The 14,358-nt window shown below is 48.0% G+C and overlaps 1 protein-coding gene across 1 annotated transcript in view; it reads left to right on the top strand.

Moving 5' to 3' along the window:
• ak5 (adenylate kinase 5) overlaps window positions 1-13,443 on the top strand; it is a 56,417-nt gene extending 42,974 nt beyond the window's left edge. The window contains exons 10-14 of the mRNA XM_064338158.1: window positions 439-483; window positions 6,071-6,234; window positions 9,986-10,102; window positions 11,390-11,581; window positions 12,695-13,443. Coding sequence (XP_064194228.1) covers window positions 439-483; window positions 6,071-6,234; window positions 9,986-10,102; window positions 11,390-11,581; window positions 12,695-12,760 — 584 coding nt within the window. The 3' untranslated portion in view covers window positions 12,761-13,443. The remainder of the gene's footprint in view (window positions 1-438; window positions 484-6,070; window positions 6,235-9,985; window positions 10,103-11,389; window positions 11,582-12,694) is intronic.
• Window positions 13,444-14,358: the final 915 nt, after the last annotated feature.

The following is a 14,358-nucleotide window of genomic DNA, read 5'->3' as shown; positions in this document are numbered from 1 at the left end:
CTGGCCACAGTCTCTAGTGCTGAGATGAGCAACAGGGGCTGAATGTGTTCCTGGTTTTCATGCCAACTCCTGCCGTTAATTACTTAATTACCCCTAACGTTTACACCATCTAAAATGTATCTACATTTCTTGATATGAGCGACTGCCAAAGATATGCCCCTATATGAAACGTTTTACTGTGATCTAATCTTTGAGTGAACCACTGTTGGTGTGTACAGCCAATTAGCTCATTTAGCCAGGGTAATTGGTGTAAATGAAAACCTGAATGAGATGTGCTTTGTTAGGACTGGAGTGAAAGCCTACAGGATGGTAGATTTTCAGGAACAGTGTTGAGAACACTGTGTTAGGCATAGCAAGATACAACAAAGTTGTTATGTTGATGCTGAAATACTTGTATTTCTAAATTTCATGTTTTCATTTTCTGTTTTCTCCTGTCAGGGTTTCTAGAAGATATGAAGAAACAGAAGATCATCTTTGTTGTCGGTACGTCAGACGTTCGGTGCCCGCAAATGTGGCATTCACGGCTCCAAACAGAATGTTTGCAGTAGCCTTGCATCAGTTTTCCGTTAGACGGCTGGGTTCAAACGATCAGGGCAAGGGGTGGGTTGCTTACTTTATTGCTTTTCTACAGTGGTACAAAGGAAACTAGCCAGTTTGAATTTAAATGTGTTTTTTTAATTCATTTCTCCATCAGGGAATTGAATAATTGAATGTTTTTCACAGTATGAATGCCTGCATTCATTTTTAAGATAAGGACTCTAGTGTACAGATGGTGGTTACTCAAGGACAAAGAAACAAGGCTTCTTTGATAAAATAAAGCGGAATTCGGTTGACATCCTTTGAGGACATTACAGGTATATTCCAGTGCGGTCCATGCTGCTAAAACATGAACAATGATTATGGGTTGGTTTGCATATTACTTCCCATCGCCTGCATCAAACTAAAACTGGGTCAGTATTTATTGAGGGGTCCAACTTCATATAATGCTGCATAGCTGCATCACAGTGTTTCAGTCATGCCTAGTGTTGTAAACGTATACTTTTATTTAGTAAATAAATTTTTCATTGGGGTGTAATTGAAAGAATTGAAGACATGAATCATACTAGACAAATCGAAAAGTGAAATGCATTCTGGGTGACTCAGAAAAGCTCTTGGATGAAGACAACCACAGTGGTGCCTTTTTGTTGTTTGTGCTCTGATTTAATGAGTCTTACGGCAAGTGATTGATGTAAGATGGATTCCCCCATTTTGTTCTTCTCCAAGTGGCATCTAAAGAGACTGAACTAAAAGCTAAATTGTACACCCGTAAAAGAGCAGAAGAAAGGGAAATAAATTGTGGGCTTTTCAACGGAGACACACAGTCACGGTTTTCCACAAGTTTTATTACTCAGCTGTTTTAATTACTGTGGCTGAGGAAGGCAACTGGAAGGGATGCGTTTGTCTCCTCCTCCATTTTGCTGATACTGTGCAGCTGTGTCTGTGAGATAGGGAGAGCCTGTGAATCTCGTGTCTGTGAGCGCGCATTCGCATGCGTTATTGAGTGCAGGGTGCCAGCGAGTGGTGCTGTGTGCCCGTGTGGACAGGGCGACCGAGGAGCCCTTCGTGTCTCTTCAGTATAGGGTGTCTCTGAATGCGGCCATGTTGTCTCTGGGCTAACCCCCGCCCCCCCCCCCCCCGTGCTGCCCAGGGGCGGTTTGCTGAACTTGAGCCGGCTTGCTTCGCCCGCTCGCGGCTCGTGCGCTGCCCAGAGACGGCTTTTCGCTTCTTCGACTTTTCCGTCACGCTCGGCTTGCTTGCTCCGTGCTTGTCTTCAGAGACTCTCTGAAAATGTACACGCGTCATGACAAATGTAGGCCTTCTGCGTCGTGCGCTCTCGTGCTTCCTGTGTGTGCTATTCGGTGCCCTCACCAGTTCCTTTCAAGACCGCTGCATCTACCTGTAGGGAAAAAAAACTCTTTTTGGAAACAATTCGCCAAGTGACACTTGGCGAAGAGACTATAGCTAAAGCAAAGGGGAGTACGTGACAATTTGAGACTTCAGACTTTAGTAGCCTTTTTCATTTACAGGGGGGCGGGGGAACTTAGAGGGATGCGCAGCGCATCGGCTAATCCCCATAAATCACGATGAACGTCAAACCCCGACGCTCGGGGGTCTGGAGGATGCCAGGTTTCCCCTTCAGAGTCGAGCGGGGACACCGGGACGCCGTCATTGAGATGCAGGGGACATCCTGTGCCCGTTTGTCTTGGCACCCCCCCGGCTCCCGCCGCGTCGCCACTTAGAGGATGACACGCGGGGCTCTAACTGCCGCTGCTGCCGCCTCGCTAGCCGAGCGCGCTCAGTTCACATTTCCTTGCTCCTCTTTCAGAGGGGCTGTCAATTGCTTGGAGGACTCTTCAGTAGACATGGAGGGCTGAGATTTATTGAAACACTGGGACGAAGCACACAGTAAAATTATTCTCTTTTATTCAGTAGGGTTTGAATTATCTCGCTCGACGCTCATAATTTGCTATTCCAAATTTTCATCGATTTGAAAACAATGGCATATTGTACGTATTAAGTCACAAATCAAAAAAGAAAATCTGCTGTGAGTGATGTCCTTCGAATACTCAGTAAACAATGTTTTCAGAAGCAGTAGAATGTCATTTCTGGGCTGGTATTATTCAGTTTGTTTTATGTTTATTTACATTGATTTTTTTTTTCATTCCAGTAGCTGCCTTGGCCTGCGTGTATGTGCGTGCATGTGTGCGTGTGCACATTTGCATGCACATTCATGCATGCTGCATGTGATGGACTGCGTGCGCAGCGATTTTGTGCAATGCCTTGCGTTGGGGGAGTGCTGCAATATGCTGGCTCTCTGCCACACACACATGTGTTTGGATGTGGTTAAAATGAAGTGGCTCTCTGCCCTCAACCCTGTCCCCCCCAATACAAACTAGTACAAATCACGGGCCCCCAGTCTTTCATCAGCTTCCTGTCACAAAGCAGGCAGGAGTCCAATAACTCACTGTAGGCAATGAAAATAGATACCGGGCTGCAGTGGGCTGGTACTCTGGTTCTCCCGCCTACAAAATGGCTGAAGTTAAGCTTGTAGGCTTGTGTACCAGCCGTGATAGACTGTTAAATACTATCTATTCAGTATGTTATCAGAGCACTAGGTACAATTTAGTTAGGAAAATGGTGAACATTGTAGGGCTGAATGGCCTGGTCTCATCATTATGTTATGTTATGTTATGTTATGTTATGTTATGTTATATTAGGTTATGTTTGGGTGGGAGAACAAAAGTGTAACAAAAATAACGGAAGTGTTACTGTTGAGCTAGTAGGAGACACTCGTCCTTTCAGATCAGTTGAATTACATTTCACAGTGCAGATACTGTGCTGTAGGAGGTGCCTGTCTGCCTCACTGTATTCATTAGACCTCGTGGCATTTGTCCGGACGTCCTGGCAAGGTTTCCCATCTCTAAGCACCCATCTGGCTGCGTAATCTTCCCCCTGCTATTAATTTCCTAATGTAATCCCATTGCTTGTCTTTGCCTCTTAATGCACCCAGGAGAAAGCAACAGAAAGCTGTCTTGCCTGTTCATTTGCCAGCTGGATATATTTAGAATTGCTGTGCATCAAAAACAAACGCTGCCATTTTCCGCAGAGTTTGATCCTGGTGGACCTGCGCTAGTTTCAGAATTCCAAATCCGTACCAGCTACATGCGGAACAGGCAGAAACAAAGAATTCATCCTGTTAGCTGGCTCTCCTGTTGGGCGCCGTCCATGTCCTATTTTTACCTGGAGACAGACTACAGACTACAGAATGTACATCATGGAGATGCAGATGAGCTGTCAATCATTTTGTGGGAAGTCATATGGTGTCACTAACCTGATAAGGTCATGTGTGGTCACTCGATGTAGAACTCACCGTCTTACACCAACCTGGTGAAGCAACGGCACGGTATCTCAGTGAGTTTTAGTCTAGAGGAGGCAGATGAATGAAGTTATGAGTACAGTGAATTAGCGTTTGTGCTGTGTATTTCCTCCCAATATCCAGTTATTAACAAGTCATGCGTTTTCATGTGCATCCTTGGTTAGTACCCGGCTGGGAGACTTCCTGCGAAAACTGAATTGCTGCTGGATGTGGTGTTAGTTATTCAGTATTGCACCAGAGCGTTATTTACAGAAGTATCTTATTTCATCCAGTTGCGGATATTTTCGAAAAATAACCTGCATAGATGTTGCTTTTCCAGAACAAGTGATGACCAGGACAGGACTGGAGGCAGGGTTTTAATTACAGGGGAGCTAGGCAGAGCTCCACCCCCCCACCACTGCCCCCGAAAAACACTGGAGCTCCCCGAAGAGACCTGAGTCCTCTCCCCCCTTCCCCAAAGCAATAAGAGCGATCACAATCTCTCCCACCCCCAGGTCCATGATTTCACAGATACCCCTGAAAGCCACAGTGTAATTCAGACCCTGACTGGAGGCTAGCTGCAGCTGTCTGGAGAGATACTCAGGGCCCCCCATTCATTCGCTGTCCGCGCTGGTGCCTGTGTGCATTAACCCTGTCCTGCCGCCCCCTAGCACCATATCACCTTACCTGCATTACTGTGGTGATCTATGGTAGCTAACACGGGGAGCCTTGCAGGCTAAAAGCTACGCGGTAGCCAGGCCGATCAACAGTGTGATGTAATGACCCTCGGACCCGCTCCTGGCCTTTTTTAATGAGGCCGTTTGGATAGGATCAGAGAAAGGAGGCAGCGGTGCAGGAGAGCAAGCCTGGAGTGCAGGTGCTACATATTAGCAGTGACTCCTCAAGTCTTTCCTGTCACTAAATCACGTTTCCCAAAGCCCACTGCTATGCCCGCAGCCCACAGAAAAAGGCTTTGAGGATTACGGAGCAGACTGTGAAAAAATCTCTGCAGCCCCCGGTCCAATCCGCCATCTTGAAAGCATGACTTTAGCAGGTGCTGTTCTGCCCATTCCATGGACTGGGAGCACCCCGTTCTCCCTTTAAAGCCGCATGAAGCTCATTCACTGTTCGGGCGCTCAGAGCTGGTGAAAATGCGATCTCAGCCCACTTAATCTCGAATAACCGCAGTCGTGAGCTTCCCACCCGTCGTGATGGGGACACATTTGCGGTGTCTTAAAATTGTTAGAGAAGGCTTCCGCCTCCCTCTGAGAGACAGAGGCAGCGCGTTCGGCGTGTCCCGTCTTCAAAGTGTGCGGCCGCACGCAAAGCCAGCTGACAAATACCCGGGCGGAATGGATCACAGAGAGGCGGATAAAGACACAGCACTTAGCGCTTCTTTGTCACGCCGCAGCGAGATCTGTTCCGTGTTTAACCTTTAACCGTGCCATTGTGGAATAAATCCATTCTTCAGGATGTGATCCCTCCTTCTTTCCGAGGGAATTCCACGCACTTCCCTCAGTCACTCCGGGAAACCGCAAAAAAAAAAAAAATCCATCCTAATCCTTACCTCAGATTCTGTAGTTTGGGCTTTGATTTATTATCCAAAGTGAAGTGGGTGGTTTAATTCTGATGTGTGCTCGGAGACATTCAGCCTGCACATAGAGGAATTTAGTGCATTTCTTTGCTTGGACGGTCTGTTTAATACCTCTGACTGAAACCCACCCAACCCATTTGATTGTTTGCACTGATAGATCCCTCATGACATTTCTGTTTTCATTCATTCTGTCTTTACTTTTACACCGGGCTTACCAGCGGAGGATGGGCTCCCCCTCAACAGCCGGGTTCGATCTGAGATTTCTTCTTATTTGGGAGAGTTTTCTCTCCTTTGTTTTATAGAGGTTTTTTTTTCCCCAGTATGGAGTTTTTTTTAAACTGCAATTGCTCGCTTTCTTCAGGCCTGGTTTCGCCCAGTTATCTATCCCATTTCTTCTGAAAGGCATCTTTGTGACAGTGTCTCTAAATTGCAACAGAAATAAACTTGAATTGAATTGAACTGAACTGAATTGAATTGAAATGAATAGACAGTGTTGAAAGAGTGAAAACAGCGTGTCCAGGGGTTGAAGTCTATCCTAACTAAGCAGCCTGTCTGTGTGTGGGGTGGTGGGGGGTCCACAGGGGGGCCGGGTGCAGGGAAAGGCCTGCAGTGTGAGAAGATTGAGGAGCGATACGGACTCAGGACCCTTTCCCCCGGGGACCTCCTGCACAGCGAAATGCAGGCGGACAGCGAGCGGGGGCGCTTCATACGGGACGTCCTGGAGAGAGGCGAGCAGCTGCCTGTGGTAAGACATGATGACACCGCACTGTGTCTTACTCCCCACGATCAGAACAGGGTGCGAATTACAGGGGGGTTTGGTTGGGGGGGGGGGTAACTGGGCCCCCTATCTGAAACTTAAATTCCCCCTGAAGGAACTTAAAACAAAAGTTTGGGGAGGATTCTGAAATCCTTACATAAACTCTAATTCTAATAATAAATGTAAATGCAAATGTGTTTGCCCAGCTGTGCCTGAAGTAAAATTCTACTGCAATTTTGAACACCTCAACGGGGGGTCATAGCATTTCTTAACCGTTGAAATTGCCTGGGCAGGCTTGACTCACTCATTACTTCAGCACATTAATTGCTGAGAGAGATTGTGTTCGATTCAAATTACAGGAGCCAGGGGGATCTCAGCCCTAACTGAGAGAGAATTGAGCCCCCCCTCGTCCACAATCCCAATTTCCCCAACCCCCCCTCGCCCCCCCCCCCCCCTACCCAGCAGATACAGGTAATAGAATTGCCTGCCAAATAACCAGGCCCAATAGAGATTAATCTAATCTGATCAACTCTAATGAAGAAAGGGCCTGCTATCAGAGATATACTTCCTGTCAGTGCTACAGACACCTACGTATCATTTTCTTGTCCAGTTTTCCTTTCTCTTTCCCCTGTAAAGTGTCTTTGTCTCTGTAAAAAAAAAAAAAAAACACTGTATAAATCAAATTGAAATGAATACTCCTGCATTTCCTTCTGCTTCGTCTCCCAGGAATGGTGTTTCCATCTTGCTCCTTGATGGAAATAGGCTTTTCAGTCCCTCTTGCTGAGAACCGGCCCCATATCATGATTCTGCCACCACCATCCTTAAACATAAGGATTGTGTTTCCTGCGTGACGGGCTGTTCGCTTTGCACCGAACATAGCACTTTGCTTCGAGACCGAAGGGCTCAACTGTACTCTAATTACAGTATCTTCTTCAAGAAGGGCTCAGGGTTCTGTCACATGTCTTCTGGCGAACCCCAGGCCTGACTGAATGCTTGCATTTCACAGAATGTTTCCATCCACCCGTCTTCCTAGAGGGGCCGTATCTGTGAAGGCCATAAAGAGTTTGTTCTCTGGACAGTTCCTCCCATTTCAGCCAATTAGCCTCCTGCTCACTGCTCTGACAATTACCCTGCTCATCTGGCGGCTCGATGTGGCGGGACGGCTCGGTAGACAGGCTCATGGACGTACGCGCGGCCGCGAATATCACGACCGGAAAGAAGACAAAGTGCCGCCGTGTTTCGGCGGCGGCGGAGCAGACAGCGCCGAGGTGATTATGAAGACGGAGAGCGGCGAGCCCTTATTAGTCCCGGGCTCCCTCTCCCCCCGTTCCTAGGCGGATCGCGATTGGCCGTTACATCTTGCCGGGTTAGAAACCGACGTCTGTTAACATGCCAGACAGCGGGCGAGAGAGAGAGAGAGCGTCGACCGCCATCCAGTCGACGGTGTAATTAGCGGGGCCCGTCGGTCCCTGGGCGATTTTACTTTCCTGCGTGATTTTCAAAAAGTCATGACATTCAACGGGATAAATCACCTCACCTTCCTCGCCCCCCGTGTCAGATTCTGAAGGGTACCAAAAAAAAAAAAAAAGTCCAATTTTATGCCTTGTTATATCATACACGCCGTGGCAATGTGCTGCCCACTGTTCCAAAATGAAGATTGTGCACAGTTTCTAATTGATGCCACGGGAGGCTGTGCAGAATTGAAGTCTCTTAAGGTCATCTGTAAATTAGTCTACCACCTAAATGACTTTTGCCGCACGGGCTTTGACGTTTTTGAAGTCTGCGTGCATTGTAGATGTCCCAACCGCATCAAAATGCCGGGCGCCTCTCAATGCTGAACTGTTCCACACAGTCTCGCGACAGTTAAGCTCATTTCAGACGGTGATGTTTAAGCTTTGCTGAGCAGCCTGCCGCAGATCTGAAGCAGGACTCTCTGATCCATGAAAGGCTCGAGCCACACAAGATGAGGGCTGGCCCAGACTTTTGTCTGACCTTTGAACTTCTGCAGCTGTATGCTATGACGTCACACCAGTATGTTGGATTCTTTCCATTTAATTGTTGATTTTCTCCAGCATTGTACACGGCACCCACGGCATTCTGCTTAACGAGGTGTTAGCCCCCCCCCCCCCCCCGGCCCCTATGCTGGTCCTAACCTGTGGTGCCAGTAGCTGGTCTATGTTGCCGAACGTACACTGGGGAGGTTTACTTGTGTTTAAACGATCAGTAATTCATCATTTTAAAGCACACCAAGAGCCATTGACTGAAACACCGTCATTTGTCTTCATTATGCTCATTATTTAACACAGATGTCGAAGCACGCAGCTTGGAATTGACTTCCTCCAGAGAGAACAAGTTTGTAAATATAAATGCAAGTTAATGACCCTTTCCAGAAGGACTTATGGTTGCTTGCTATTATGCTTATGGCTGGTAACCACTTTTAGTGCGTCCAACTTCCCAGAGGCTTTTCCCATAGAACAGCATAGTGAAGGAACTGTTCTGCCTGTACTGATCAGACAGTTGGTTGGCCTTTATTGAGATTTCCTCAGTATTGAGGACCCATTACTGTGTGTCTCCAGGATGGAGATGACAGATGTACGGTTTCCCCCCCCAATCCTCTCCTCTAACAGTGGTTGTCAGATGGCCAATGGGAGCCTTTTCTAAAGGCCTTGTTATGACTCATCATCAGATGACTGAGCGCAGTGCTGTCCCTCTTCAGGGCAATATGCTCTCACCAAATGGCCACAGACGGCTCGGTCAAGGAGAGTGTATTCCACCACGTCCATGTTAACTCAGTAATCCTGTGATGTCACGACAACGACGTATTCATTCAAAATTTACAGTTATCCTTTGGCATTTAGCAAACACCCGTATCCAGTACACAGATTCGCTTACTTTTTGAAGAATACAGTCCAGCTGCATATTTTATTGAAGCAGTTCAGGTTGCTCGAAAGGGACTTTGTCGAAATTCACAGCTAGTAGCCTGGTGCCCTGGTGCGTTCTGCCTGTCCAGCCCCCACCCCACCCACCTTTACGCAGTGCAGTGTGACCTCATCAGCATGAGATGCGGTCTGCATTGCATTATTAACTGGCAGCAGGGGAAGAGTGACCTTCACAGAAAAGCCTCTGTTAACACGGGTCTGTGCTTTTGCAGGTCTCCCCGCTACCATCACCCAAACAATGTAACCCATGCCAACCCTCCTGCTGCACTGCAGGTGTCAGCGTTAGAAGCACCAGCAGGGGGAGCTCCCGAGCTGCTCTTGAAAATAGACACATCGCACGGGAGATCCCTCCAGTTCTCCACCGTTGCTGTCTCTGTGGCCAAACAGCATGAAATATAAATGAGCTTGAGGAAGAGACGGAGCTTTGCCCTGACAGAACAATTAAAGATTCAGCCATGTCGAACCTCTCGGCAGCCCTTAGATCAGAGAGGCCATTTTCAATGCGTGAACTGTCCGGCGATGCAAAAGGACATCTCATTGGCCGAGAGACAGGAGAGGCAGTGGGCTGGCTCTGTGCAAGGACGCCCTCAGATCCACCCGAGCGTCCGGCAGCAGTCCATGGTGTGGTGTGGTGTCTGAACGTGCCCGTCACCTACTATGGATTTGAGATGGGCGAAAGGCTTGCAGCTGTACGCAGCTGTTCACCGCCGGTAGAAGATTAGTTTCTCACTTCGGTGTGCCAGGTGTCTCCGTGGAGAAGAGCTGACGGCCTGTCTGTGTGTCTCGTCTCGCCCTTATAGGATTTGATGATGGAGCTGCTGGGGGAAGCCATGGCCGGCAGCCCCTTCCAAGGAAAGGGTTTCCTGATTGACGGCTTTCCGCGGGATGTCCGACAGGCGGAGGAGTTCGAGGCCAAGGTGGGCACCGAGGAAGATTCGCAGCGGGAATTTAAATGAAGTCACCCCCCCCCCCTTTTTTTTTCTCAATGGAACTTTGCCCATTTGTGACCATTTCCTACCCTAGTCCACACAGTGCATCAGGAGTGCGCTCGTGCCGATGGAGTCTTCAGCTTTGTTCCTTTTTGAATAATCGCAGATGTTGTGACACAGCCTCCTTGCCACTTTACAGTAGTGCTGAATTAATGCTGGGGCTGTAATGAGCGGTAATGTTGTCTAGAGCGGGGGGGATGTCAGAGACTCCTGCTCCCGTCTCATTTTCTGCCTTTTGAGCTCGGAGCTCCTGGGGGATTACATCATTACATTTCACCATTTAAAAAAAAAAAAAAGCATCAGTTGCGTTAGCTTGCATACTGAGCTTAAGTTGGCTTCACTAGTATTTTCACAACTAATCAGCCTCTTATTCTTATTCTAATTAGCCTGTATTTGCATAGCTAATTAGCCTCTTATTCTTATTCTAATTAGCCTGTATTTGCATAGCTAATTAGCCTCTTAATTCATCTGCTTGTTTAATGGTACCTTTCAAGCCGGAATATACTGGCCACTGAGCATAACATGAGTGTGCGGTCCAAGAGCCCTCTGGTCCCAAAACCTCACTCTCCCCTCATAACGCGCACCTTCAGTAGAATGTCGATGGGTGTTATGAGCCTATGGGGAGAGGGCAATTCAGTCTAAATTACATCTTTGTCCCGAGCTCAGGACCCACTGCTAGGAAAAGGCAAGACAGAGACCTCATTTTTTAAACCTAGTAAAAAAAAATTCCCAAATTTAAAGGGATATTTAACTTTCCAATGTTTCTTGTTTCCATGTGAGTGAGATAAAGAATATTTTAGATATTTAAGGGAGGATCTGTATATCAGCCATTGTAAAGCCAGCAGGTCCAATCACGTCATCACACACAATCACACAGTCTGTCTGTCTGTGTGACATACTGTCTGGAAAACATGCACTAAAACAAATAATATTCAAAAATTCAATTACATTTGTATGTGAGTGACAGCAGCACCCTCTGGTGACAGTAGCAGCAAACTTTACCTTGAAAACCAAAGAGAATCAAAGAAGAGCACTAAACCTGGGTCCAGTCAATCACACCACTTTAATCCCGCCCACTCAGATCATCGCCTCCTATCAGCATCATGGTTATTATTATTATGGACGTCTTGCTGTTGGTGCAGCCTCGGCTGCTGGCTGTGCATGTTGCCTCGTGCGCCAGGCTGGCGCTGACGGCGTGTCTCTGGGTTCCGGCAGATCGGCGAGCCCAGCCTGGTCCTGCTGCTGGAGTGCCCCACAGACGTCCTGTCCAGGCGTCTGCTACGCAGGAGCGGGGCGGGGCTCCGGCCCGAGGCCCACAGAGACGCCGTCTGCAAGAGGCTGGAGGCCTTCTGGAACACGTGCGAGCAGATCGCCGCCCACTACGAGCGCAGGAGGCTCCTACACAGGGTATGAGGTCACCCACAGCATGGGGGCATGGAGGAGGAGGAGGAGGAGGGGGGAGGGAGGGGAGGGGAGGGGGATGGGGAGGAGGGGAGGGGAGGGGGATGGGAGAAGGAGGAGGAGGAGGAGGGAAGAGGAGGGGGAGGAGGGGGGAGGGGGATAGAGGAGGAGGAGGGGGGAGGGGATGGAGGAGGAAGAGGAGGAGGAGGGTGGGATGGAGGAGGAGGAGGAGGAAGAGGAGAGAGGGGGAGAGGAGGAGGAGGAGGGTGGGATGGAAGAGGAGGAGGAGGAGGGGGAAGGGGAGGAAGAGGAGGGGGGGGGTGGGTGGGACAGCGCCAACTAGGGTTGCCGAGCAGAAGCACGGTGGCAGTTGGCTCGGCACCTCTCTGATTTTCAACCGAAACGTCTGGATACCTTCTTGGTGAAATTTTAATGAACAAAATTTCTTAAACAGCATTAGTCACCTAGTACTAGTCATCAGTACAGGTCCCAAATCTTTTGCATAATTTTGTCAAATAAATGGTTTATTAATAATGGGTTTATTGTTCATTGATATTTCATACTATTCATCTTATTAGTTATTATTCCTATTACCCACACAGGCAAACCCATTAAACTTCAAATATCATCTATGAAAGACCATGGCATTTCAAGTATATGACTAACTGCTGACTTTCACACTGTGGTATTTTTGCATTGAATTGGGTAGGCTAATTGCATCCTTGAGTAACACTGATTAAAATGGGGAATAACTCATTTATTTGGTAAATTTATTTTAAAAGTTTAATTTAATGTGGTTATGCTTAGATTGGCTACAAGGACCCCATGTCCACTGTTAATTTGTGGGGAAAGTAGTGAAAGTGAGCAGTTCAGGGCATTATTTCGAAGTGGTTGTGGTTCTTGATTTTGGTATGTAGCCTATAGCCATTTTGATTTTATAATAGCTTTTAAAATTTAGCGTTGGTCTAGATATCGCTCAGTTCAGTTTTTGACGGGGTGTAGATCAAGATTTATCACAAAATAAGCCAGCCTGGTTAATGTATATATATCATTTAAAACAAGATTCAAGCAATTTTATGCTTTCACACCTATAAACAACTATATCATTTGGATTTCCAGGTCGATGCAGAAAGGCCCCCGGACGAGGTGTTCCAGATCATCTGCCAGATTCTGGACTTCTGTTAAAATCCCACCCAGGACCCTCAGTGCTGCCACCCAGTGGTCAGGATGTCTCATTGATGTATGGACCCAGAAAACCCCCCTGAAGACCCACTGAGCAAACCCACCTGCTTACACTCCTCACAGCACCAAGGGATGAAAGGAATCCGGACAACACACTGGGAAAGCAGAGCTCGATGGGGTCAACTTCGGGACAAGACCACGGGCTAGCCGCTCACGAATGAAGACAGATCGGATTGTGCCACTGCGGTGATGGAGCCCCCATGCCGTCTAATGATTGTTGTCCAGCTCCCCCCCCCCCCCCCCCATCCCCCGCCCCCCGCGCCGCTTCAATCCCCTACACCGCTCCCCTCCGAGCCAAAAAAAAAGAAAGAAAAAAAAACACTGCCTACTGTCAGGGCGTTTACTCCTGCTCCAGCACTGCCGCTTTAACACGACGAAGCTCGGACCGCCGCCATTCAAACGGGCCGCCGCTCTGCCGCCTCGCAAACATAGGCCACAGTGTGTTATTGGTCATGTCTGTGCTTTGTGGTTATCATGCATGAACGACTGTGTAACAAACATCAGCCAGAATTTGCCACAGGCTGTTCGTTCGGAGGGATCTCATTTTTCAAACTTTGTAAAAAAAAAAAAAAGAAATGGTATTACTCCAAATCATTTGAACTCAATAAAGGCTGTTACAAATTTTGCATTTTTTGTTATTTTTTTGTAGACTGCAGCACATAAACGTCTCGGTATAGACTGGTGGAGTTTTTTTTAAGACAGGAGAATAACATGCATTAAACAGAATATCTCTGGAAAAATGTATTTAGTGAACTGGACAAGCAACTTCCTGTGTCACTGAAAAGCGGGTAATGATAGTAGTCGCGTCTAAATTGCCGCGATTTCAGGCTTTTGCACCTCAGCCCGGCTGAGACGGCTGCCTCCACACAATCCTGCCTCCCCTGCACAATCCACGGGCCAAAAATAAAACACTTATTTCTTGCTTTTTTCTTTCCTGCAGAGCCCCAGGGACTCCCGCATCTCCTATTAGTATCCATCTCAGTGCCATTACCAGGTGAGGACCTGTTTCTACAGCAGTTATTGGGAAGCGATTACGGAAAGCGCTCGGGGGAACAGGTGGTCCCTCTGTGACGCAGGCCGAGGAGCACGTCGGCGAGTAGTGCTCCCCCTGCTGGACGTGCCTGGGCGGTGCGTGTAACGGCGCTTGCTGTGCTAATGCCAGTGATTAGCGGAGGCGGCGGCAGGGCCTCTGGGTCTGCTTTAATCATCAGATGTGTGGAGGCGCCCGCAATGTTCACAGGCTAATTATGATATAATGATTAAGTTAGGCTATGGTGCCTATGAGGCATCAGTGGGGGGAAAAAAGGGATTTGTCTAGTAAAGCAATCATACATCCTCCTGCCTGGGTCTCATCTTCATGATTCCTTCATTTTAATCACTAAATCGCCAAGAGCCAGAATGGCCGCCGACCAATAAGGCGTCCCCTTCAAGGACAGCCCACATCAGAGAGGGCAACATCATATACACATGATCTCTATGAAGAGCAAACTGGAGTCTATTTCTCTCTATGCTGCAGGACAGCAGTGTGTGAAAACTGTGCC

This window comes from Anguilla rostrata, chromosome 6 (assembly GCF_018555375.3).
Source record: "Anguilla rostrata isolate EN2019 chromosome 6, ASM1855537v3, whole genome shotgun sequence".
In the NCBI taxonomy this organism is placed as follows: Eukaryota; Metazoa; Chordata; class Actinopteri; order Anguilliformes; family Anguillidae; genus Anguilla; species Anguilla rostrata.
The sequence above is the reverse complement of the archived record's forward strand: the minus strand, read 5'-3'. Positions and strand labels throughout refer to the sequence as shown.